At 58.9% G+C, this 23,880-nt stretch overlaps 2 protein-coding genes across 4 annotated transcripts in view; both read left to right on the top strand.

Moving 5' to 3' along the window:
• Positions 1–15,705, top strand: part of OSGIN1 (oxidative stress induced growth inhibitor 1) — a 53,342-nt gene extending 37,637 nt beyond the window's left edge. Inside the window, exons 1-7 of one of the 3 annotated variants that reach the window (XM_081216994.1) lie at positions 4,696–4,832; positions 8,197–8,285; positions 8,632–8,736; positions 9,862–9,998; positions 11,079–11,270; positions 11,514–11,605; positions 14,396–15,705. In XM_081216994.1, coding sequence (XP_081073120.1) covers positions 8,670–8,736; positions 9,862–9,998; positions 11,079–11,270; positions 11,514–11,605; positions 14,396–15,344 — 1,437 coding nt within the window. In that variant the 5' untranslated portion in view covers positions 4,696–4,832; positions 8,197–8,285; positions 8,632–8,669 and the 3' untranslated portion in view covers positions 15,345–15,705. Of the gene's footprint in view, positions 1–4,695; positions 4,833–8,196; positions 8,286–8,631; positions 8,737–9,861; positions 9,999–11,078; positions 11,271–11,513; positions 11,606–14,395 lie in introns of those variants that run through there. The other 2 variants (XM_081216995.1, XM_081216996.1) reach the window with 2 other exon arrangements.
• A 1,261-nt stretch (positions 15,706–16,966) lies between these two features.
• NECAB2 (N-terminal EF-hand calcium binding protein 2) overlaps positions 16,967–23,880 on the top strand; it is a gene marked incomplete at its 5' end in the record, with an annotated part of 40,683 nt that continues 33,769 nt past the window's right edge. The window contains 2 exons of the mRNA XM_081216997.1: positions 16,967–17,182; positions 19,736–19,760. Of these exons, the coding sequence (XP_081073123.1) occupies positions 16,967–17,182; positions 19,736–19,760 (241 nt within the window). The remainder of the gene's footprint in view (positions 17,183–19,735; positions 19,761–23,880) is intronic.

The raw sequence follows: 23,880 nt of genomic DNA, 5'->3' as shown, positions 1-23,880 counted from the left end.
CCAGGGTGCTGGGCAGAGCCTGGTCACGGCCCAGCCCTGCCACCTGCCGTGACTCAGGGCTACATCTCACATTCTCAGGGCCTCAGTTTCCTCACTGTAGAATGGGAGAATAACAGCACTGAGCCTTCCTCACTGGACTGGTTAACAGATCAAATGTGTCAATCCCCCAAACACCTTACAGTGTGAACACCTCATAAAGGGGGCGGCCGTGGAGATACGGGGCCTCCGGGAGAGTTCAGGGGTCTGTGCTTTTGTGTCTGAGACGGGAAGCAGGCTGTCTTCCTTCCTTGGTTCCTTCGTAGTCAGCCTTTTTCTTGCAGGCGCCCAGGCTCTGCAGTTGCAGCCCTGGGTTCAAGCCCCAATTCTGCCACCTACGCTATGTGACCTCAGGCTCAATATTGGCCTCTCTGAGCCTCAGCTATGTATAAAGAACCTTATGTCCACAGTGCCCGGTGCCTGGAAGTGCCCAGCAATTGGCAGAGCCATGGGAGCTGTCCCAAAGGAGAGGGATGAAGAGAGGCCAAGAACGGCCCCTTCGAACCATCCTAGGATTTCTTTTATTTTTTATTTTTGTTCTTATTTATTTATTTATTTATTTATGGCTGCGTCGGGTCTTCGTTGCTGCGCGCGGGCTTTCTCTGCTTGCGGCGAGCAGGGGCCACTCTTCATTGCGGCGCGCGGGCTTCTTATTGCAGTGGCTTGTCTTTGTTGCGGAGCACGGGCTCTAGGCGCGCTGGCTTCAGTAGTTGTGGCTCGTGAGCTCTAGAGCGCAGACTCAGTAGTTGTAGCGCACGGGCTTAGTTGCTCCGCAGCATGTGGGATCTTCCCGGACCAGGGCTCAAACCCATGTCCCTTGCATTGGCAGGTATATTCTTAACCACTGCGCCCCCAGTGAAGTCCCCGTCCTGGGGTTTCTTAGGGAGGGAGGAACGGTGGGCTTAATGTGAGGGCTGTTTCAGGATCCCCGGGGAAGCGCCCTGAGGCTACCCCTCCCCTCGCTTCCCGTGGTTCCCCAGCTCCCGAGCACCTGCAGGGGAGGTTGCTGGGAGCCTGGGGGGCAGGGGGCTGCATACCAAGCACAGGCTACTGTGTGGGCTCCTCCGGTCAGCCAGGCCCCTGCCCTCAGCTGCACGGACCAGTGGTTGTTACCACCTTGCCAGCCCCGTGCTGGCGCTACAGGGCACGGAGCGGGAAAGTGAGGCTCAGAAGCGAGGTGCCCAGCTGCTTGCAATGGCCCAGGGTGACCAGCCGTCCTGGTTCACCTGGAACTGAGGGGCTCCTGGGACATGGCAGGGTTTTTGGTGCTAAACCCGGGAATGTCCCAAAACGTCCCCGTTTGCATGAGCCGCTGGTGCAAGCGTCCCGCACAAGCCAAATGAGAGTTGTGTGTGTAACTGTGAGTTTTCCAAAAGCCTCGTTAAACAAAGAGGCGGGTGATGCTAATTTTAATAATCTATGTCACTTAACCCAAGAAGTCCAAAATATTTTCACGATTTTCATCTCAACCTGGAATCCATATAAAAATTATTGGGCCATTTTGCCTTTTCTTTTTTAGTTGCTTTTTGTTTTTGCTAACCGTTTGAAAGCTAGCGTATATTTTACACTTATGGCTAGATTTGCTAGATGAAGCGCAGGCTGCCCAGGTAGCTTTGAATTTCAGATAAACAATGAAAACAATTTTTTTAGCATAAGTGTATCCCAAATATTGCATGGAACATACTCAAAGTTTATTTCTTGTCTATCTGAAATTCCGGAAGTTACCTGGGTGCCCATATTTTTATTTGCTGCATCTGAGCCCTACTTTCAGCACATCAGAATGAGGAAGCTCATACCTCTGGCGCTTAACATTCAAAGTCATGGCCAAGAAGGGGGCGGGGCAGGTCTAAAGGAATCGGGGTACCCAGTGGAGTCCAAGAGAGCCAGTCCCCCAAGAGTCAACCTGCAAAGACCCTTCTTGCTCTTTCTCTGTGGCTCCTCTAACCTTTGCCCCTTTGTCTGCCTGTGACATTATCGGTCTTCGTCTCAGTCGAGCTTTCTGGAGGCAACTCAACACATTTTATTTCTGATCGTCTGCTGTCAGGTAAACAGGCAACAGGGAGGAAAGTCCACATCCCGCCCACAATTCTCCCATATCAGCAAACTTTCAAAATCCAGAAAAGGGGTCAGGGCCAGTGTGGGCAGCGGGGCAGGCTGGGAGGAAAGATGACCAGACCCAGAGATGGGGGTGCCCGGAGCCCACTTCCTTCCCAGGCTCTCCCTCCGGACCCTGAGCCTCCGCCTCGCCCCGCCCCACCATGCTCCGGGTGGGAGTCTCTGACCCTGGAGTGTGTCTGTCTGCCTCAGTTTACACACCCACCAAAACCACCGGGAGGCTGCAGACCAGAGCCCTGGGATGGAGAAGTGGAGACAGCAGGTTGGGGGGTGGGCAGGCAGGGCTGCTGGGGAAAGTTGCAGCCTGTGCCAGAGGGACATCCAGGGGCAGCTCCGCTCCTCGGCCGTCACGGCTCCTGGTGTGTGTGGGGTGCACACCAGGGTGTCAGGGAGTTTTGGTAACAAAGCCCCGCTGGAACAGGGGCCCAGAGAGGTGAGCCACTGGCCCAAGGTCACAGAGCACATGTGCAGCAGAGCTAGAAGCCAGCCAGGGAGCTGAGGCCTGGAGTGATGGACTTCCTGCCGCCACCTGCACGTTATGTCACACTGTGTCACATGACGCCAAGGGTCCCTGCTGCCGAGGACCCCAGGAGGAAAGGACTATGAGTGCCATTTCTCCTGGGTAAATGGAGGCCCTGAGGGCGCAGTGCCTCACCCAAGCTCATCCGGCCCGTAGAGCTGAGCCCAGAAACCAGCTGTCACCCGCCCCCCTCGCCACGCACCGGATGCAGCCCTGCCTGGACCAGTCACGTGATTTGTGGGGCCCGGTCCCCCAGAGTCTCTCTTCTCATCCCAGCTCCTCTCACTGTCCCCCAAACGTTTGTCACCAGCCCCTTCCTGTGGGGCACCCCTCTCTCCCTCCCCTCCCCCCTCTCTTCCGGTCCCAGCATCACTCTGCATCTTCAGAGCCATCCTTCACCCGGGCCCTACCCCCGTCCTCAAAGGAGCCCAGTGGTCAGACCTGGTGCCCCCCCTCCTGGTCCCCCGCCACCCATCTGTGCATATTCCATCCTGTGCATATGCAGGGCCCTTGTCCCCTGTGGCCACCAAGGCCAGGACTAGGAGAGAGGTATCACCTTGAGCACAAAATGCAAGGGGCAGCAAAGCACTCCACAATCAAGGCACATAGTGTGTTCGTGCAGTACTTTTGAAAATCAAAAGTAACGCCTCAAATCCAGGATGAACAAAATATGGAAGTTTTAAATACAGACAGCATGGGTATTCTGGTTTTTCTTTTTGCATCAGGCTCCAGTGCAGCTTGGCATGGCATGGTTACAGATCTTTGTTTGAAATTTTAACATTTTTGTTTATCTTGGATTTGGGGCATTAATTTTTATTTTTTTCAATTGCATCAAAATACTGTTTTCTTGATCACTGAGTGTTTTTGGCATCCCCTTAAACTTGGTACGCAAGGTGAGTGTCTCCTTGCTTAACCCTGGTCCCAGCCCTAGTGGGGCCGCCCACAGGGTGGGGCAGGGCTGGCAGGGAAGTCCCCAGGCAAGTGAGGAGGATGGGGGTGACAATGACATCAGTAATGAAATAACAGCTAATATGCACTGAGGTCTCTGGGTCAAGCACTGTTCTCAAGCCCTCCTGTCCTTCCTTCTGGATCACCTACTATGTGCTGAGCGCTCAGGATAGAGCAGACCGATACACTTCCCTGCCACTCACATCCCGGTTTGGACAGAGAGATGACAAAATAATAAAATGAGTAAGAATCTGCAAAATGTGAGGGGCGCAATGCTACAGGCTAAAGAGAAAAAATACCGAAGAAAAAGAGACATGTCACCAAGAATGACATCCCTGAAACGCCACGACCACCCAGGAGGGAGAGTTGTTACTCGGCCCCATTCTCAGATGAGGAAACTGAGGCAGCCTGCCCAGGAAGTGACAGCTGGGTTCCCAGCCTGCTACGGCTGGTGCCAGAGGGCTTTTTTTTTTTTTTTTTTTTTTTTGCGGTACGCGGGCCTCTCACTGTCGTGGCCTCTCCCGTTGCGGAGCACAGGCTCCGGACGCGCAGGCTCAGCGGCCATGGCTCACGGGCCCAGCCGCTCCGCGGCATGTGGGATCTTCCCGGACCGGGGTACGAACCCGTGTCCCCTGCATCGGCAGGCGGACTCTCAACCACTGCGCCACCAGGGAAGCCCCAGAGGGCTTTTTATTGTGGGGAGGGAGAGGGAGGGGAGAAGCGGGAAGACATCACGTAGAACCAGGTGGAATGAGGGCACCCGGACTTCTTTCTCCACTTAAAGGGGCCGCCTTGACTGTATGTTGGGCAGGACTGTCTCCGCCTCCCTAAGGGGAAAGGCCAGGTTGGCTCAGCCTGGCCACCACCGGGCCCCACCCCACCAGGGACACCCCCCTCCCCTGCCCCGGTAGGGGCCCTTTAAGGCCGTCCCCCCCCGCCCCAGCTGGCAACGTGACCGCTGTCCCTCAAGTGTGCAAATTCATTCATCCAGGGGCCCCTGCTGACTCACGCTTATGAAAGTGATTTTCCTGGCCCCGCCCACCGCCCGCCTCCTCCCAACTCGTGAAATACCCTGGCTTCCCGGCCTCTCATAGCCTCTTGGATCCCCACGGGGTGATGGGTGTCCTGCTCCCTCGGCCGGCACCGTGAGCCCTGGTTCTCCTAGTGCCTGACCAGGCCAGGCTCACGAGTGTCCTCGACCCCTGCCCATCAGGTGAGTGGCCCAGGCGAGGCATGGGGGGGGGGCGGTGGGAGAAGCTAGTCCTTCCCAGGCAGGGGTGGCCACGGGGCCCTGGAGCCACGCAGGCTCCCCGGACCAGCATGATCGTCCCCACCCCAGGGTCCTCCCTCGCCCCTCCTGGCCATGCCCATCTCCAGGTGCCTGGCACCCTCAGCTGACAGCTGCCCTGCCCGCTTGGAGTACACCCCAGCCCACGTGATGCTGCTCTGGGCAGGAAAGAGAGGTGTGGCCAGCCCGGGCAGGCTGCCCCGCGCCCCGAGGCCATTGGGTCACACAGGCAGGCTGGGTGCTGCTCTCCGGGACCCCGCCTCTCCTGCTTGCAGGGGACAGAGGTCCCAGGCACCTGCCCTCGTCCCGCCGCAGAGTCCCGGGGACCTGGCTTCTCCCAGGAGGGTTGGGGGGTGCCCAGAATGAGGGGTCCCAGAGGGTCTGGGGAGCCTCGGAGCTCTTGGGGCTCCAGATGGGGGAGGCTCCGGGGGGAGGTGGTGTCACTGGGCGCGCGCTGGGGTTGAAGCGTCACCCTGGCGACTGGCAGCACCTCCTCAGCCTCCCCCTGCCACTTTCTTGGTGGCACTGTTGTCATGCTGTTTTCCTCAGAGGGCACTCACCCCGCCTCTGACAGGTATCGGGGGCAGGATTTGGGCTCGGGGGCGTGGTCTCCAACATTCCTGGGAAAGATACCTGCTCCCTCCTGACCCCAGTTTTTCCCTCTGGGCAATCGGGATAAGAAAACCCACGGGGCAGTGGGGTGGGGGGTTGTCATTAAAGTGAAATGAGCAAACAGCCACTCAGGTACTCAGTAAATGTAGCCATACAAGTGCCCCAAGTCTTAGAGCGGCTTCAAGCTTTGATAACCCTAGAAGTTCCAATGCTGCAAACTGCAAAGAAAGAAAGAAAAAATAATTGCCCCTTGGAAGGTGCAGTTATTCCCGTTTCTTTTAGGCTTCTTTTCTCTTGTGAACTTGAATGAGTTTTCAATGTTAACTTTTTTCGGTGGACATTTGCCATCTCCAACCAGAGGGACTCCAACAAAACGTTCGCATTAAAAACTGACCGTTCCAACTCCACAAAACTAAAAAGCATAGCAGAAATGGGAAGTTAAACTTTCAAATGAAAGTTGGCAGCATGCGTCCATCCGAGGTTTTGAGAGCTTTGTCTCAGGACTTGGGGCTGTATCGCTGCACAGGAAGTAAACCTCTCAGGTCAGCCTCTGGGTGGTGACCTCATGTGTGTGGCATCCAGAAGCTTCTGGCAGCGAGCACTGGACTTGGAGTCCAAAAGCTCTGGTGGTAAATGGGGCCCCTTTGCCTCCGGGAAGCGTGAAAAGGGGGCAGTCAGTTCTGATTCCTCATTTGTAAACGGGGGCTTCTGCAAGTACCCTCCTTACTGGCCCTGGGAGGATTCAAAGGGACTGGGATCCTCAGTCCTTCACTGAAGCTTCAAGTAAAGGACTTGGCCCGGGGTGGGCACTCTGTGGGCGCTGGGAACAGGTTGGCACCCATTGTGCGGGGCTGTGGGGTGTCCAGGTGGTCTGAGCCCTCAGTGAACAAACTAGTTTCATGACCCACTGGCTCTGTGACCACGGGGGCATGGCCTCACCTCCCTGAGCCTCAGTTTTCCGGTCTGTAAAGTGGGCTCCATGAGGATTAAAGGAGCCGATGAGGAAGGAGCGTCTTGCACGGACATCACCTGCGTCCCGTTGCTGCTATTCCTGGGGACAGTGAGGATGTGCAGTGCAGGGCCCTGGGGCTGTTTGAAGGAACCAGGGGGAAGAGTTCTGGGAACCACAGCCCTCCTCCCCAGGGCCGCCAGGCACACCCAGCGGCCGGTGGTTAGTGAGAAACTGCCCTCCCAGCTGCAAGCATTGGCCACCTGGCCTCCCTCCTTCGACACCAGCGCTGGGACAGAGCAGCAGGGTGAGCAGGGATGGATACGCGTGCTACACTCAGCCGGCTAGGAGGGGCCTCTGTCACACACTGTCACACTGTCACTCCAGCTCGGGGGGCACAGAGAAGACTGTAACAGGCCATCCCGGGGTCAAACCCAGCTTGGCCTGTGCGAACTGGGGCAAACTCCTCGCAAACCATACGGGGCTGTGAGAAGCTCGCTGGGCCTCAGTTTCCCCGTCTGTAACACGAGAGTGATTGCGAGAGTCCTTATAACAACGCAGTTAAATACGGATTAAGTTAGTTCGTGTGCATCAAGTGTTTCGAGCATGCCTGGCACCTGGCTAACTCCATGGAAGTACGGAAATGTTGGTCATTCTGTATCGTTGTTGGCAGTGGCAGTGGTGTCGCCCCAGAATCCTCTTCCCAGGCAGACAGCCTGGGGCCCTGCAGGGAACCGCGGCTGTCCCTCGTCCCTCTGCTCAGGACCTGCCCAGCGGTGGACGCTGGTGTCACTGTCACTCTGCGCACATCAGAGGTCGTACGCTGGCCTTGGTTGTGTTTCACCAGCCTGTTTCAAGATTTTCAAAAATTGTGAATTAGTTGCCCACTTTTCCAAATCAGAGAATTCACATTAAAAATCCAGATTTCAGCCTTTTCTGGAAGAATCCTGAAGGCCAGTGATGCCGGGCCCCCATCCCTGGCTGCTCTGGGTGGTCTGTGCCCTGTGCCCCCCATTCACCCTTTTACTTGCTACCAGCCCCATGTCTCCCTGGGGACAGGCCAAGCAGCGTGCACGGTGCATTCAGGCAAAGCCTCGGCACCATTGGCCCTGGATTTAAAAGTCGGCTGCATGATACTGAGCGACTTGTGCGACTTCTCCGAGCCCCAGTTTACCCATCTGTGAAGTGGGATAATAGCACCGACAGTGCTTTCTGCATAGGGTCAGTGTGAGGAGGACATGAGAAAAAACATGTCAAATACCTGGGACATAGAAAGTGCTAAGTGCCTGCCTGCTCCTCACATGCTCGTGGACATGTTGCCCTGTGGTGGTTAGGACAGCAGGGCTGCTGGACAGTGGGTGAGGCCAGGGCCCCCGTTAGCTCGGCTATGGGGATGTGGAGAAGGTGGGTCTGGACTCTCCTCCGGCATCTGCAGCCCTAAGAACAGGGTTTGGGTCTCTCTGAGTGATTTGGGCTTGTGGCCAGCAGGGGGCGCTGGTGCTCCAGAGACAAGCAGGTTTGCATGCATTTCTCCCCAAACCAAGGGGCTCAGGCTTCCGTGATTTCTGCATGTCCACCTGTTCTAGCCCAGCCCCTGGAGGAGACAGTGAGCTCTGGTCTCTTCTCAGTGGCCCGTTTTCTCGAGGCAGGTGCTTCACGTACAGTACCTGTGTCCCCCCATCCCAACAACCCCATGGCGTAGAGACGATTATTACTCCCATTTTACAGATGAGGAAACTGAGACGCAGAGAGGTCACCAGCTCAGAAGTCCCTCTCCAGGGCCAAGTCCACTGAAGACCCGAGGGCCGGATTGTGGGGTGAGGGCTGTGGCCGTCACAGAAGAGCTGGGCAGGGCTTGCCCCCAGTTGGGCGGAGGGGGCCTCATGGAAGCTGAGTAAGCTTCGAGGACAGTTACTGCCCCTGATGAGATGGGGAGTGTGGGGTGAGGCTCAGAGAGAGGAGGTGACCAGGCTGGGGGAGAGAGCCCTGCATAATTGGACCTGTTTAGAGTATAGCAGGTATGAGAGGGGAGTGTCATCCTGATAAGACGCAGGGAGGACCTTGGACTTGATCCTGAGGGCCACAGGAGGTCACCCTGCAGCTGGGAAGTGACTGCATGACACCCCGGCTCACCGAGGGGCCCCTCCTCCCCTGTGCCCCCAGGTTGCTGCCAGCCCCGAGCCCCCCCGAGAGCCCCAGCCATGAGCAACGGGTGGAAGGACCACCTTGGTGCCAGCGGCTCAGAGCCCCTCCCGGTCGTCATCATCGGTGAGTGCCGCCCAGGGTGGGGGAGGGGCTGCACTGAGCCCCAGGGGTTAGAGGTCAGCAGTGGGCAGGCCCTGGAGCGGTCACTCTGTGCCCAGTGCTCTGCTCAGCAATTTATAAAACATCATCTGAGTAACCCCTCCAAGAACCCTGGAGGCAAGAGCAGGATGCTCTGCAGAGGTTGTGCAGTAAGGGCGGGGAAGGGGGTCGGGGGGCTGGTTCTGTGCCTGTGCCCGTCCTGTGCTTTCCCTGTGCCTGGGTGCGTGAGTGACGGGGACACAGCCGAAGCATGTGGTCCTGCCGTCAGGTCTGCACAAATGGGGGACAGAGGGCCCCCCGCTCCGGGCAAACATCAGGTCGAACCACATGAAATGGCCTTTTTTGTAAGTTAAAAACAGTTGAGCATCGGCGACTTCATAGGGTTTGTCTGAATAGCTGTCTGCGTATGAGTAAGACTGAGAACAGCACAACATAAGACAGGGGAAAGACAGATAAGAATAGGAGTGATGTCATGAGGTTAATTGCCCAAGAAGTGCCTCTGATAAGCAGTGCGATTCATCCAGACCTGGGGGCAGGCGGCCCCACAGGTGGCTTAGCGCCCACCCTGAGCACCCTTGGCCCCCGAGCTCACCCACAGAGCACGTAGCCCTCTGTGCTGTAACATTTTACACATCCCTCTGACCGACCTGACCCCACTGTCAGTTCTCAGTAGTCTCAGGATCTCAGTCATACCGCTGTGTGACCATAGGCAAGTCAGTTAACCTCTCTGTGCCCCAGCTTCCTCAAGTAGAAAAGGAGGAAAAGTAGCATGTGTCTGGCTGGCTCAGTGTGCTCGGGGCTGGGGAGGGGCCTGGTACAGCAGCAGCGGCTGTCAGTTTCTTATTATTTTGTTGTTATTAAAATCACTTGACACAAAGCTTGACACATAGTAAGCACTCAGTAAATGTCAGCGGTTATTTCCACAACTTTATTGTTGTTAAAGTGGTATAGTGCTAATAAATGTTCTATTTTTATTTTTATGCATGAAGAGCAAATCAATGAACGAGACAGATGGAGACCAAAGCCCTGGGTGGTGGTGGTCTCTTGTGCTCAAAAGCGCTGCCCTCTGACCCCGCCCTCTCTCCCCAGGCAATGGTCCTTCGGGCATCTGCCTGTCCTACCTGCTCTCGGGCTACAACCCCTACGTGAAGCCGGATGCCATCCACCCACACCCCGTGCTGCAGAGGAAGCTCACCGAGGCGCCGGGGGTCTCCATCGTGGATCAGGTGGGCTTGAGCTCCGGGTGGGAGGGACACCCCCATTGCAGGGAAACTCTCCCAGGCAAAAATCAAAAGGATGCATTTATGAGACATAAGACCAAACAAAATCAGCCACAGAAACTGGGGAAGAGGAATCACAGCTGTCTTTGAAGACTTACAAATACCACATCAGCTTGTCTCACCTCCCCTAGACCAATGCTTCTAAACCCAGGGATGATTTTGTTCCCCTTGGGGACACTTGGCCACCTGGAGACAGTTTCATTTATCACGACCAGAGTGGTGACACCACAGGCGTAGAGGGTCGAGGCCAGGGATGCTGTTAAACATCCTACGATGCACAGGACAGGCCCCACCACAACGAATTATCCAGCCCAAAGGCCAGTTGTGCCACAGCTGAGAACCCCTGCCCTAGATATTGCAGGTCCACCAGCCCCTGCTCAGGAGGGCTCACCAATCTCCCCTCCACGCCCCTCGCCTTCCAGGAGGCCACTCAGTGTCCGCCCCCCACTTCAGGCAGCATCCATCCTCCTGGGCCCCTCCCAGCGTCAAGCTGGTGGGTGAGGAAGTAAGTTGGCATTGGGTCTAGATAGGCATTTTCCAGAATGCCTTCTACAGCAGGGGTTCCCCCCCGTGGGGGACCCCCGCCCAACCTGGGCCACACAGCAGGAGGTGAGCGACAGGCAAGCGAAGAGAAGCTTCATCTGCCTCTCCCCATCGCTCACATTACCACCTAAACCCTCCCCCTCCGCCCCACCCTCGTCTGTGGAAAAATTGTCTTCCACGAAACCAGTCCCTGGTGCCAAAAATATTGGGGACCGCTGTTGTACAGGAAAGCCGTCCCTCAGTATAATATGCAGAGAAGAATGTCCCTGCTCCAGTAAATCTGAGAGACACTGGGTTTGGCAAAATTAAACGGGTAAATGACAGCTGCAGGACTTGTCAGAGCCTTTAATTTGCTGATGTGCACCGTCTCCTTTTGAGAGGCAGCATTTCCCAAGCTTATCTGACACCCTGATACTAGGGTGGAAAGGCAGGACCAGGTGGCCTTCCTCCAGCGGGCCCTCTGACTTGTGTCCCCCCGCCCAGGACCTGGATTATCTGTCCGAAGGCCTTGAAGGCAGGTGCCAAAGCCCTGTGGCCCTGCTGTTTGATGCCCTCCTGCGCCCAGACACAGACTTTGGGGGCAACGTGGAGTCTGTCCTCACCTGGAAGCACCAGAAGGAGCGAGCCATCCCCCACCTGGTCCTTGGCCGGAACCTGCCAGGGGGGGCCTGGCATGTGAGTGGGGCCCAGAAGGGGTGAGGGGACTTGAGCCAAATCTACATGAAGTCTGGGGGAGGGGGAGGGGAGGGGAGGGGGAGGGTCCCTCCTCCTCCTCCCTAACTCGGGTTAGGACGCTTCCATTTCCCACCTTTCCCTATTCACCTCCCCCTCCCCCTCCCCCCACCCCTCACCTGCCCTCCAGCCCTCAGTGGATTGGGGGCCAGCAGAACCCTGGACTTTGGTCTCCTTTCCTCCCAGTCCATTGAAGGCTCCATGGTGACCCTGAGCCAAGGCGATTGGATGGGGCTCCCTGACCTGCAGGTCAAGGACTGGATGTGCAGGAAGCGAAGGTGAGGCTGCCCTGGAAAGCCCAAGATGGGCAGGGAAGACCTGGGCCTGACCCAACATTGAACCGGGAGCCAAAGGGCTTCAGGGCTCATCTAGCGCACCCTTCCTCTTACTCCAGGGGGGGATGCTGAGGTTCGGCTGGGGAAAGGACTTGCCCTGGACCACACGGGGAGTGCGCGGCAGAGCTGAGGTCACCTAGGACTCCCTGTCCAGTGCGCCTGCCGCACGACCTCGACCTGGCCTCCTTGTAGCATCCCAGGCTCTAAGGAGAGGGTGACAGCTGGCACCTGCCCCCCACGCCCTGCCCCGGAGCCTCCGGTCCAGGCTCCCAGTCCTCTGGCCTCCCACGATTCTGAGCCTGGCCTGGAACAGTCTCTTTTTGTCTAGGTCAGCTAATAGGATGCACTTTTAAAAAAAATGTTTCTGCATTAAAAACATAACCACACTATAGAAAACTGAAAACTGAGAAAAGGAAAACAACTGACACCTACCTAGCACTGCTGCATCTCGGGGGGTTCTCTTCCCATCCGGTTTCCTGCTCCATAAAGACCACACTGCACACTTGTCTCCACCCCAGAGAGACGGCAGAATCGCTGAATAGATAAATTCTAGCCCCCTGCTCGCCCTCGTACGTTTCCTCCGCCCTGGGGGCTGTGACAGGGGGCCTGTTGTCCCCACCGAGGAGGCAGTCGGCCTCCCTGGCAGCTCCGTTTCCGCCCCTCCGGGGCTCACTGTCTGTCCCTTGGACACAAAGACTTTTTGTCCCTGAAAATTTGATAGGAAGACATCCAGGCTGGTGTGTTAACAGACAGATGGGAACGTAAATTTAACTTGTGGACATGCCCTTTTCTATCGGACTCTTAAAATGTAACATTATGTCACGAGGATTTCACATGGCCATTACACAGTGTTTGCAACCATCCTTTCACATGGCCACTTATACTCCCAAGAGACGGTGAGCATCTTCACTGAGTAATTCCTCCATAACCAGCCTTGTGCTTAGATATTGGAGCCAAAAGCCACGACAGATGCCCTCCCGTCCTCATGGCGCTGCCACGGTTCCTAAACCACTTCCCAGTCATGGACCTTTCATTCTTTCCAATGTGCCATTATTATAAAGAACCCCAGATGCAACGTCTTCTTAAGACAGTCCTTTAAAACAAGTTTTACTAAAACAGAGGAGGGGAAATGACCAACCCACAGGCATGGATTCCAGACTTGCAGTTTCAGGAGCAGACTAATGAGTTGGGTTGGCTGGAGCGGCCTTAGGGGATGTGCTCTGAGCTCACACTGCAATTAGGGGTTGTATTGAAGGCGTGTCACAGAGGATTCCCTTCAAGTGAGTTAATCCATAACAAAGTGTCCACAAGTCAGGGAAAGTAACTCACCTAAGGTCGCCCAGGTCGCTACAGGGAGGAACTGAGATGATGTGAAACTCTGTGCGTCGGGCTTCCCTGGTGGCGCAGTGGTTGGGCGTCCGCCTGCCGATGCCGGGGACGCGGGTTCGTGCCCCGGTCCAGGAAGATCCCACGTGCCGCGGAGCGGCTGGGCCCGTGAGCCATGGCCGCTGGGCCTGCGCGTCCGGAGCCTGTGCTCCGCGGCGGGAGAGGCCGCAGCAGTGAGAGGCCACAACAGTGAGAGGCCCGCGTACCGCCAAAAAAAAAAAAAAGTCTGTGCGTCACCTGCTGGCAACGCTGGCCCTAGTCATGGCCCTGGAAAGGGTTGCAATAATAGCAATGGAAATCACAACAACAACAATAATAGTAATATAATAATAATAATAGTCTCTGCTGCTACTGTGTGGAGTAAGGACTATGCTAAGTGCTTTACATGGGTTATGCTTTAACCAACTTATTTACTGAAATACAGGGACATACAGAGAACCACACAGTTCAAATGCCTACAGGTGGGTGAAATTTCTCAAAGTGGATACACCTGTGCTTCAGCCACTCAGACTCAAAAAACAGATCCCCTATCCCCAGAAGCCCCCTCAGACCCCTCCCAGTCACCACCCACTTCCTAAGAGGTAGCCACTAGCTTGACCTCTAACTCTGTAGATTAGTTTTGTCTGTTTCTGAACTTTATAAAAACGGAATCCTGGGCTTCCCTGGTGGCGCAGTGGTTGGGAGTCCGCCTGCCGATGCCGGGGACACGGGTTCGTGCCCCGGTCTAGGAGGATCCCACATGCCGCGGAGCGGCTGGGCCCGTGAGCCATGGCTGCTGAGCCTGCGCGTCCGGAGCCTGTGCTCCACGACGGGAGAGGCCACAACAGTAAGAGGCCCACGTACCAAAAAAAAAAAAAAAAAAAAAAACGGAATCCTACCACATTTATGTAAAATATTATTTAGTCATTTGAGGAAATAGTAGTGGCCGACCACACGTCACTTCCTACCTGTCATGTTCTGTTCTAAATTCTTCATTCGTATTATCTAACCCTCAACAATGTCAGGGAACGGGTGCTGTCACCACGGTCATCCTCACTTTGCAAAGGAGGAGCCCAGGCAGAGGGTTCCAGGCCCAGAGCTCACTGGTGGCAGAGCCAGGATTTGAACCCAGGCCATCAGGCACCGGAGGCCAGACTCTGAACCCCTGAACCCCACCCTAATGAGGCACCCTTATCAGCTCCATTTTACAGAAGAGGAGACTGAGGCTCCGAGAGGTTAAACCACTTAACCAAGTCCTACACGTCTGGGCGGTGCAGCCACCGTCCAGCTCCAGGGCCTGACTCCAGCCTGTCCACCTCCCCCGCAGTCCGCTCTGTGACACTCACCCTCCCTCGTCCTTCCCCGCAGAGGTCTTCGTAACAGCCGGGCCACGGCCGGGGACATCGCCCACTACTACAGGGACTATGTGATCAAGAAGGGCCTGAGCCACAATTTCGTGTCTGGTGCCGTGGTCACGGCCGTGGAGTGGGGGACGCCCGAGCCCAGCGGCCCCGGGGCCCGGGACCCCAGCCCCCTCTTCCAGGTGAACGGCTTCGTGACCGCCGAGGACCAGAGCCAGCAGCCCTTCTCCCTATGCGCCCGCAACGTGGTCTTAGCCACTGGCACGTCTGACAGCCCAGCCCGGCTGGGCATCCCCGGGGAGGCCCTGCCCTTCGTCCATCATGATCTGTCGGCCCTGGAGGCAGCCACGCGGGCAGGCACCACGTCCCCGTCCTCGGACCCCGTGCTCATCATCGGGGCGGGACTGTCGGCTGCCGACGCGGTCCTCTACGCCCGCCACTACAACGTCCCTGTGATCCACGCCTTCCGCCGGTCTGTGGACGACCCCGGCCTGGTGTTCAACCAGCTCCCCAAGATGCTGTACCCTGAGTACCACAAGGTGCACCAGATGATGCGGGAGAAGTCCATCCTGTCGCCCGGCCCCTACGAGGGCTACCGGAGCCTCCCTGAGCACCAGCTGCTGCTCCTCAAGGAGGACCGCCAGGCTGTGTTCCGGGACCCCCAGGGCCTCCAGAAGGTCTTTGGCATCGCCCTGGTGCTGGTCCTCATCGGCTCCCACCCTGATCTGTCCTTCCTCCCGGGGGCAGGCGCTGACCTCGCCATGGACCCCAACCAGCCACTGAGCGCCAAGAGGAACCCCATTGACGTGGACCCCTTCACTTACCAGAGCATCCACCAGGAGGGCCTGTACGCCGTGGGGCCACTGGTCGGGGACAACTTTGTGAGGTTTGTGCAGGGCGGGGCCCTGGCTGTGGCCAGCTCCCTGCTGAGGAAGGAGGCCAGGAAGCCGCCCTAGCACCTGGCCTGGCATCCTTGCACCCAGGCCCTAAAGAGGAGGGGAGAGCACCACGGCCCTGCTGGACGCAGAGCCCATCCCAAGATGCCCCAGTGATGGAAGGGGGCCTCTCCTGGCAGGAGACAGGAGCGGCCACGAGCCCATGCAACAGCCCTCTCAGATGAAGAGTGAGAAACCCAGGCTGCCAGGGCTCAGAACAGGGTGGAAACAGTGACCACAGGACAGGGTAGGCCCAGACCTGTATTTGGGGGTGAAAGCTGCCGCTGTGAGCTGGGATCAGTGGGGCCAGCTGAGCGCCGAGCCAGGAGGACCCCAGGCCCTGCCCTTTCCAGAATCGGGTCCCAAATAAAACCAGCGCCTGCCTGCACTCCTGTGTCTGAGGACTCTGTGCTTGGGAAGGGGGCCAGGTGCCCAGGCCCTGCTCTGGGAGCTGGGGAGTGGGGGCGGGGGGGGAAGCACAGGGCCTGGTGGGAGAAGGTCCTTGGGCTGGGGGGTTGGGAGTCAATGGATGGTGCCCCGAGAGGAAGGGCCGCTGAGTGGGGGCAGAGGAGACGGCAGCTGTGTTCGAGGAGCGGGTGCTGGGGAGGCGTTCCTGCTCTGCCAACCCCTCAGTCTAGTCCCACCCTCTCCCACTCTCCCTCCAGCCACACTGTCTCCTTTCAGTCACTCCTTCATGTTCCCCACACTTGCACCTGCCACAGGGCCTTTGCACAGGATAGTCTCTAGCAGAGGGCACTTTCCCTTCCACTCTCAGAGCATACGGGTCATTCCCTGTAGGAAGCCTCTTCTGACAAATACCCCTCCGTGGCCTTAAGGCAAATTCCCCTGTCATGGCCCAAAGTGCCACCTCTTCATAACAGTTCAGTTTTAATTGCTCATTTATCCGTGGAATCATTCCAGTATCTGGCTCCGCCCACTTGGATGTAAGCTCAAGGAGGCCAAAGAACTCGTCTGTTTTCCCTGTCCTTGGAACCCAGTGCCAGCAACAGGCCTAGCTCCTAGCAGGTGCTCGTTTAATTCTTTGGGTCGGTGGGTGGATGGATGCGGGGAGTGAGGGGAAGAGGGTGCTCCGGAGTGAAGACTGGTTCTGGGCGTTGTTTAACGGGCGGGTGAGGGCTCACCGGGCGTGCACCGGGAGGAAGGGAAGAGTGGGTACCAGCGGAGTGGTGGGGGAGACCCCCGTGCGTGGGCGCTGATACCCGGAGCCGGAGCCGGCAGAGGGCGCTCCGGGCTCGCCGGACACCGCGCTCCGGCCCCTGCGGCGGTGCCAAGGCGGGGCGGGGGGGGCACCTTCCGGGGGGGCAGCCCCCAGGGACACACCCCGGCAGCCAGACCCCCAGGACCCTGCGCCTGTTGGGTAGCGCCCAGCCACCGCGCCCGGCCGCGGGGGGTGGGGCTGTGGCCACGGGGCACGTGGCTCGGGGTCCGGGCGGAGCGGCCCCCTCCCCCACTCCCGTCCCCCGGCGCCGGCCGTCCCCGCGCGGCCGCGGCCGCGGGGGCAGAGGGAGGGAGGCAGGGCGGGGCGCGCGGGCGGCGCCGGGGAGGGGGTCGCGCGGGGGCGGTCCGCGGGCCGGGCGGGGGTCGGCGGGCTTCCGGGCGGTGGCGGCGGCGGGCGCGGCGCGATGTGCGAGCGGGCGGCGCGCCTGTGCAGGGCCGGCGCGCACAGGCTGCTCCGGGAGCCGCCGCCGCAGGGCCGGGCGCTGGGCGGGCTGCTGCGCTGGGTGGGCGCCAGGATGGGCGAGCCCCGGGCGCCGCTGGCCCCCGCCGTCCCCGCCGCGGACCCCAGCCCCAGCCCGGGCCCCGCCTCGCCGCGCGGGGGCACCGCGGTCATCCTGGACGTGAGTACGCGCCGGCCGGGACCCCGAGCCCCCTCCTCCCACGGGGGCGACCCCGAGGCCACCCTCCTCCGTCCCCGCCGGGACCCGCGAGGACTCCTTCTCCCTGGGTAGGGACCCCCCCGGCCCCTCCCCCTCGGCGGCCCGGAGCAGGACCCACACCGGCCCCTCCGCGTCCCAGAGCGCGGCCCCCTGCCCCTCTACCTCCCGGCGGGTCTCCATGCGAATCCTGTCTCGTCCCTGGACCGGGACGACCCCTCCCTCCCGTCCCCTCCCTCCGCTTCTGGGGATCTACACGTTCTCAGAGCCGGGAGCCGGGAGCCCCTCGACCCGGCCACGGCCCCCCTACTTTTGTTCTGGCCAAACCCTCATCTTTTTCCCAGCCCGGCACTTCATCCTTTCCCCCGATCCCTTCCCGGGACGGCAGCCCCCTCCTCCTCTCCATCCCGATTCCTGCCCCAGTCGTTACTTTTCTAAGACCACCTTCCCCCAAAACACACACACAGACACACACACACTCACAGACGCATGCACACACAGGCACACACGCACAACCCCTAGGTCCCTAGCCACCTTTCTTGTCCTGGCTGTAGACCCTAAGCCCTTGTATTCTCTACCCTAAATACCCTTCCCCCAGGCACCACCTCTTTAAAAGTGAGGCCCCCTCCGCACCTCTGTCCTCCCCTCTCCTGTCAGCAGAGGCGGAGCCATCCCCACTCCTCCCTGAGCCTGGACCCCTCTGGGGACCCCTATCCACTCTGAGCCCCGTCATTCCCTTCCCCACCCTCTCTCCCTCTCCTCACCCCCATCCATCCCCTCCGGGGCCCAAACTGCCCCACCTCGCCTTCCCACCCACTCCCCACCGTAAGAGGGAGATTCTACAGGATGGACGTCCCCTGTAGAGTGCTGGGGGGAGGTGGAGGGAGCTTTGCCCCCCAAGGGGCAGCATGGCAGTGGAGTGTGCATGTCCCGGTGAGGGTGTCCTGTGTGGTGGGTGACCGCGGGCTGGGGTGCCTCATTTGTGCATCGTGGGTTTCTGGGAGGGTGTGTGTGTGTGTGTGTGTGTGTGTGTGCGCGTGTGTGTGTATCACACATCGTTGTGAGTGGGGGGAGCGTGGATTTCCGCTCTCCCCTTCCTCCTGGAGCCCATAGCTGGCTCTGGGCGGAAAGGGCTGGGCAGGGAACGGGGATCTGTGCTGTGAGTGCCTATGGCTCAGTGCCCCCCGAAACAGGCTCACACACAGCCCTACCCCCACTTGCACAGCTGAACCCTCTCAAAGCCCCAGCAGCGTTCACAGCTGAAAGCCCTGGGCTGCCCTTGCAGGGAAGACCTGCCCAGACCTCTCCTGGTTCTCACAGGACGGAGGTGGGCTCTGGAGTCCTCGCATGCTGGCCATGAGCTGGCTCTGAGCCTCCATTTCCTCATCTGTGAAATGGGGTGATGAGCAGGCATGGGGGCCACATCACGTGCTCGTGTCAGCCACTTGTTTAACGCTCAGGCCGGCACAGGCACCTGAAGGTGGGACCCCCGCCTCCGGGAACCTTGCGGAGCAGGCGTGTGGGGTGCTCAGCCTGGGGTTCTGATAACTGCTCCCTTCTCTGCCTCAGCCACAGTGGCTACTGCCCCGTGCCGAGGACTCAGGGTTCAGCTAAAGGAAGGGGAGATGTTTGAGAAGCCTTTCTGAGCTGCTGCTTTGGTTTGTCACAGCCCCAGGTGCTTGCTGATGGATGCCTGCCCCGTTACTTGGAGAGAGGGGGCTAGGGGGCTCTGTCCTTGAAGGTGTGATGGTCACCCCCGGGGGCCCTGCCTCTCCTCCTTCCATCAGCAAGGCTTACTAGGTCCCAAAAACACCAGGAGGAGGAGTCATCTGGTTTCAGCTGAGGCTGGAGGGGGTGGGGCTCCCCTCCCCGGGGTGGGGCTCCCCCTCCCCCTCCCCCTCCCCCTCCCCCTTCCCCCAGGCAGCCGGAACCTTGCATCTGCACTAGATCTCTGAGCTCCCGGCAACCTGCTCCTACCCACTCCCCCACCCCCCAAATAATCCAGTTCTGCCCTGGCTGATCCAGTCATCAGGCCTCGTGGTTCCCTTAGCAGACACCTCTGTTCAGACTTAACCCAACCTCCCTGGAGGAAACCAGGCTCCCAAGGGGTCCTGGAGGGGGGAGGTATAAGGCGAGTGGCTGCATCCATGGGACAGGAACTCTGAGTGTGTGACTTGAGCGTCCGACAGGGCGTGCAGGCCATAGACCCACAGCTCTGGCAGCACACACGCAAGCACTTGATGGGTGTGAGCGTGTGTCCACGCGCATGTGTGCGTGTGTCAGCGTGGCCGTGGGCAGGCTGCCGGCACAGAAGGGAGAGTGGGCAGCTGCTTTCGCGCAGGCGGCGGGAGGACCTCTAGCCTGAAACACCCTCCCGCCCCTGGATCCCAGCCAGGGTGTTCTCCCCGGGGAGGGAGAAGGGGGGCCCAGCTTCCCCAGGACCACCTGGGGTTGGGGGTGGTGGTCAGAAGCCTGCCCCTTCCAGGCCAGCGCTGATTCGACCTCTCTTCTCTGCAGATTTTCCGCCGTGCGGACAAAAATGGTGAGTTTCCCTCGCAGGCTGTCCCCTGAATGAGGACCTGACTTTCTGGTTGGGAGTGCAGGACTCTGAATCCTGGCTCTTCTCTGTTCCTCAGTTTCCCTATCTTACAGTGGCACTCCCAGTAGTTCCTACTTAGTAGGGGAGCCGTGCGGATTCAGAGAGCAGGTGCTGGTGATGCTGTGATGCCTTGCCCGTGGTAAATGCTTGATGTACTTTAATCTCATGCAGCTGGGCTGGACCAGAGCAACCCAGGCGGGGGCCCAGGAGGCCCCCAGCCTCACTGCAGGCCCTTCCCAGGCCCTGGCACACCTCCTCCTCAAAGCCACCTGACACAGTCGGTGCTGTTGCCTCCATTGTGTCAACTCTGTAGTGGCCCAGAGAGGTTCTGTGACTTGGCCGGGGTCACCCAGCTGCATGAAGACAGTCGAAGCTCTGCTGCGGACCCCAGCAGATTTCCCCACTTCATGCGGCTTCCTGAACAAAGTGAGCACATTGTCATGGCCAGTGAATTCAGGACACTCCACTTCTCCTGACTTGCTGGAGATGTTCCACCCTGGACCTTTCTGGAAGGCAGGGGCCAGAAGATAACAAGGTTTACCAAGGCCCACCTGAGCCTCACAGTGGCCACAGAGAGCGTTTGTATAAATACCATAGTCATTATTCTTGGGCCGGAAGCAACTCTCTATGGACTTTAACCAAGGCACAGCCCCTCTCCAGGCCTCGGTTTTGCCATCTGTAAAGTGGGGTGATAACACGTAACCTGTCTGCTTCCCTGGGCTGTTGGGGAAATGCAGGGAGGAGATGGGTGGTGAACTTTTTAAAAGAGAAGCAGGCAGTGCTCAGTGTTGATTTATTCCCCCATTGAGAAAATACTAATTAAGTATCAAGGCCCGTGCTGGGAAAGGAGTGGGCAACAGATGGCCCATCGCTTGGCCACCCCGCCAGGGCCTTCAGGTCCCAGGCCCTCTCGTGCGTGGGCTGGAGGTCAAGATGGCAGCACTGCCCTGGGCCCCAGCGCCCCTCCCTCCTGACCCTGGGAGTTAGCGTTGAGCTGTCCGCACTGTGTTGTGGGGTAGAGCATGAGACCTTGGGGAACAGCCCTGGGCTGGAAGCTAGTACCCAGGGGCCTCCCTCTCTCACCCACCATCCCTGGGTGTGACGGTGGCCCCTCCCAGGCCTCTTGGGATACAGGACCGTCAGATGGAGCAATTCCCTATGGAGCAAGGAGGAAGGAGAGGGACGTGGTGGGGGGACTTGAGTGGCACTCGAGAAATCGTCGTGGCATCGTGGCCTGAACAGCGTCAGAGACTAGAGAAGGGGGTTTGGGGGGCCTCTCTACCTTTTCTTGTGCAGACGGCCTGGGGTTATCACCGTGTGTTGGCCACGCCCCTCAGCAGAGGACGAGGTTTTTCCAGGGAGGGATTTGGGCTTGTCCCTGTCGTGGGGCCGGCACACAGTAGGTCCTCAGTAAACGGCTGCTGGCTTACAGGTGACGACTCACTCACTGCTGGGAGTGCGGTGTGTGTGTCCCTGGGATGCAGCCGTGTGGGTCTGGCTGTGCGTCACCATTCATGCTTTTGAGAGTGTGTGCACGTGAGGGTTGAATGGCCGTCTCCTTGCTGTACATACCAAGGGTGTGTGTGTGGAGCTGTGTGTGTGTGTGTGTCTTCCTGGTGGTGAGCTCTGCGGGAACCTTTGCAGTGTGTGTGTGTCTGTGTGGGTGGGCGGGCGGCGCCCTGGGCTCCCTTCAGGCACAGGTGGGGTCTCATCCTCGTTGCTCATGCCCTGCCCCCTGCACCCCGGCCCATCAGAGGCCGTGTTTCCGCCCCCTGAGCACAGCTGCAGGGACCCTCGACTTTGCTCCTGTGGTCTCCACAGAGGCTGAGCCCAAGCCCACTCCTGCCCCTGGGGCCTTAGGCTTCCCGGCGAGCACCAGTGGCCGTGGGGGGTTGGCACCAGGGTTAATGGGGGGTGTGATTCTGGTTCCCAGGAAGCTTCCCGGGCCTGTGAGAAGGAGGTAGGGCCCCCACTTCGCTGCAGGGGCTGCCAGGGCTCAGCCGCCTACCAGCTCTGTGACCTCAGGCCAATCACCAAACTCTCAGGGTCTCAGTGTCCCCATCTGTAAGTGGGGCTAATCATACTAGTGCCCGCTTCGAGGGGCTGTCATGGGGGGTGGAGTGAAGCTCGGGTCTTGGCATGCTGTAAGGAACCAGCGAGCCCTCACACCAGCTGATGAGCGTTGAGCGCCTTGGAAAACGGGCCTTGGTTTGTCAACAAGTGTTTGATTCTCACCCCGTGCTTCACGGGGCGTTCACCATCTGGTGGAGACTGCCCGCAGCTGTGGAGCATCTACTAGCCACCAAGACTTAATAGACTTCATTTGACGTTCCCTGGGCTCCTAGTGGGAGAAGAAGCGTCACGCCCCTTTTCTACAGGTGTCAAAAATCAAGGCTCGGAGAGGATAAGTCAAAGACCGCAGATTCTCAGTTGGGGAGCGGAGCGGGCGGTGCTGGTTGAGCCCAGCCCAGTTTGCCAACACCGTGTGGGCAGGGAATGGGTGCTGGCTCTGCCCCAGTTGTCCACGGAAGCAAGATGCCTGCCCGTGGCCCCCGGCCGCAGGTTGGAGTGGAATCGGCCTTTGGGATCACAGGAACAAGGGCTTCGGCTCGGGCTGGCCCGGCCCGGCCTGGCGGCTCCCAGGACAGAGGCATCTTCGTGGAGGTAGAGCTGGAGACTGCGCGTGGCCCCCGCGGGGAGGTCGAGAGTGGGGTGCCTGCCGGGCAGCCTGGGGTGTAGGACCTGGAAGGGTGGTGTGGCGGCCGGTGGAGGGGTGGGTGCCAGACTGCGTTTCCTCCAGGGAACAGGGACGCTGGCAGACTCCTGGCATTTGAAAGGTCACTGCAACAGAGGCTGAGCTCATGCTAATTAGTGAGGACACCTGCAAACGGCCTGCTGGTGGGGGGGTCCTGGAGGTGCTAGGCCCTCTCGCGCCTCTAATTGGACAGAGGCCCTGGCAGATGTTGCTTCCCTCATTAGCTGATCTGGGTTCAGTAGGGCTGTGGTGGGACTTTCAAGCTAAATGTCACCGAGAAGGCTTTGTGCTCAGGAGGCCTGGCGGGCCTCTCTCTGCCTGTTCTCCTGAGTGCGGACTGGATGGAGGGGCCTGGATGCGCAGAAGGAGATGGTGGCAGGGATGGTGCCGTGCCCGTGGCAGACGTGACTAATCAATCCCAGCACGCTTCCACTGAGTCCAGACTTGGCTTCGGCTTTTCCATCTAGCCCTGTGGCTGGGGGTCTCGACACAAGACCCTGCCCCAGGTTGGGTTGGGAGCATGGACTCAGGAGCCAGGTGGCCTGGGTTCGACCTCCCGCTGAGGGACCTGGGCAAGTCCCATAACTGCTCTGTGCCTCTCTGCTCTGTAACCTGGAGGCGATGGTGTCCCTGTGCCGTGGGGTGTTGGGAGGACCAGATGCCTGAACACACAGAGCCTGTGGGTCTGCCCTGGCTCCTGGCTCGTCCTCAGTCTTGTTAAAGGAAACCTGGAAAGTGTCCTCTTTCACAGAAGACGAGCAGCCAGAACTTAGCATTTATGTACGTCACGGCTGGTATCGTGCATTGTTTATGGTTGGTTTCTGGGTCTTTATGTGTGAATGGGGGGATTGTTTTGTTTTGGGGGGACTCTGGGTTTCGAACGTTAGAAATTCATTCTCCCGTCTGTGACATTAACACATGAACCGGGAGAATTCCCTGGTGGTTCAGTGGTTAGGACTCCGAGCTTCCACTGCAGGGAGCACAGGTCTGATCCCTGGTCGAAGAGCTAAGATCCCGCATGCTGTGCGGGCAAGGCCAAGAAAACGAAAGAAAACAAACCTGAGCACCTGAGACAGGAAGTTGGAGGCACGCTGGACATTGCCCCAGCCCCCCCACGTGCAAGCCCGTGCCCACTCTCGCATATTCCCCCTCTCTCAACACGGGCGGAGCGGAGCCCAGCGCAAGGCGTGAGGATCTCCCTCTCCCTACTCAAAGTTGCCCTACTTTGAGCCCCTGCAGAGCTGTTGGCCGCAGAGATAGAAGCTCCAGAGCCTTTAAAATGTACAAGTGGCTTCTGCGTGGGTCCAA

Source organism: Mesoplodon bidens, assembly GCF_964165515.1.
Source record: "Mesoplodon bidens genome assembly, chromosome: 18".
NCBI lineage: Eukaryota > Metazoa > Chordata > Mammalia > Artiodactyla > Ziphiidae > Mesoplodon > Mesoplodon bidens.
Note: the sequence above shows the minus strand (reverse complement) of the source record. Positions and strands in the feature narration are given on the sequence as shown.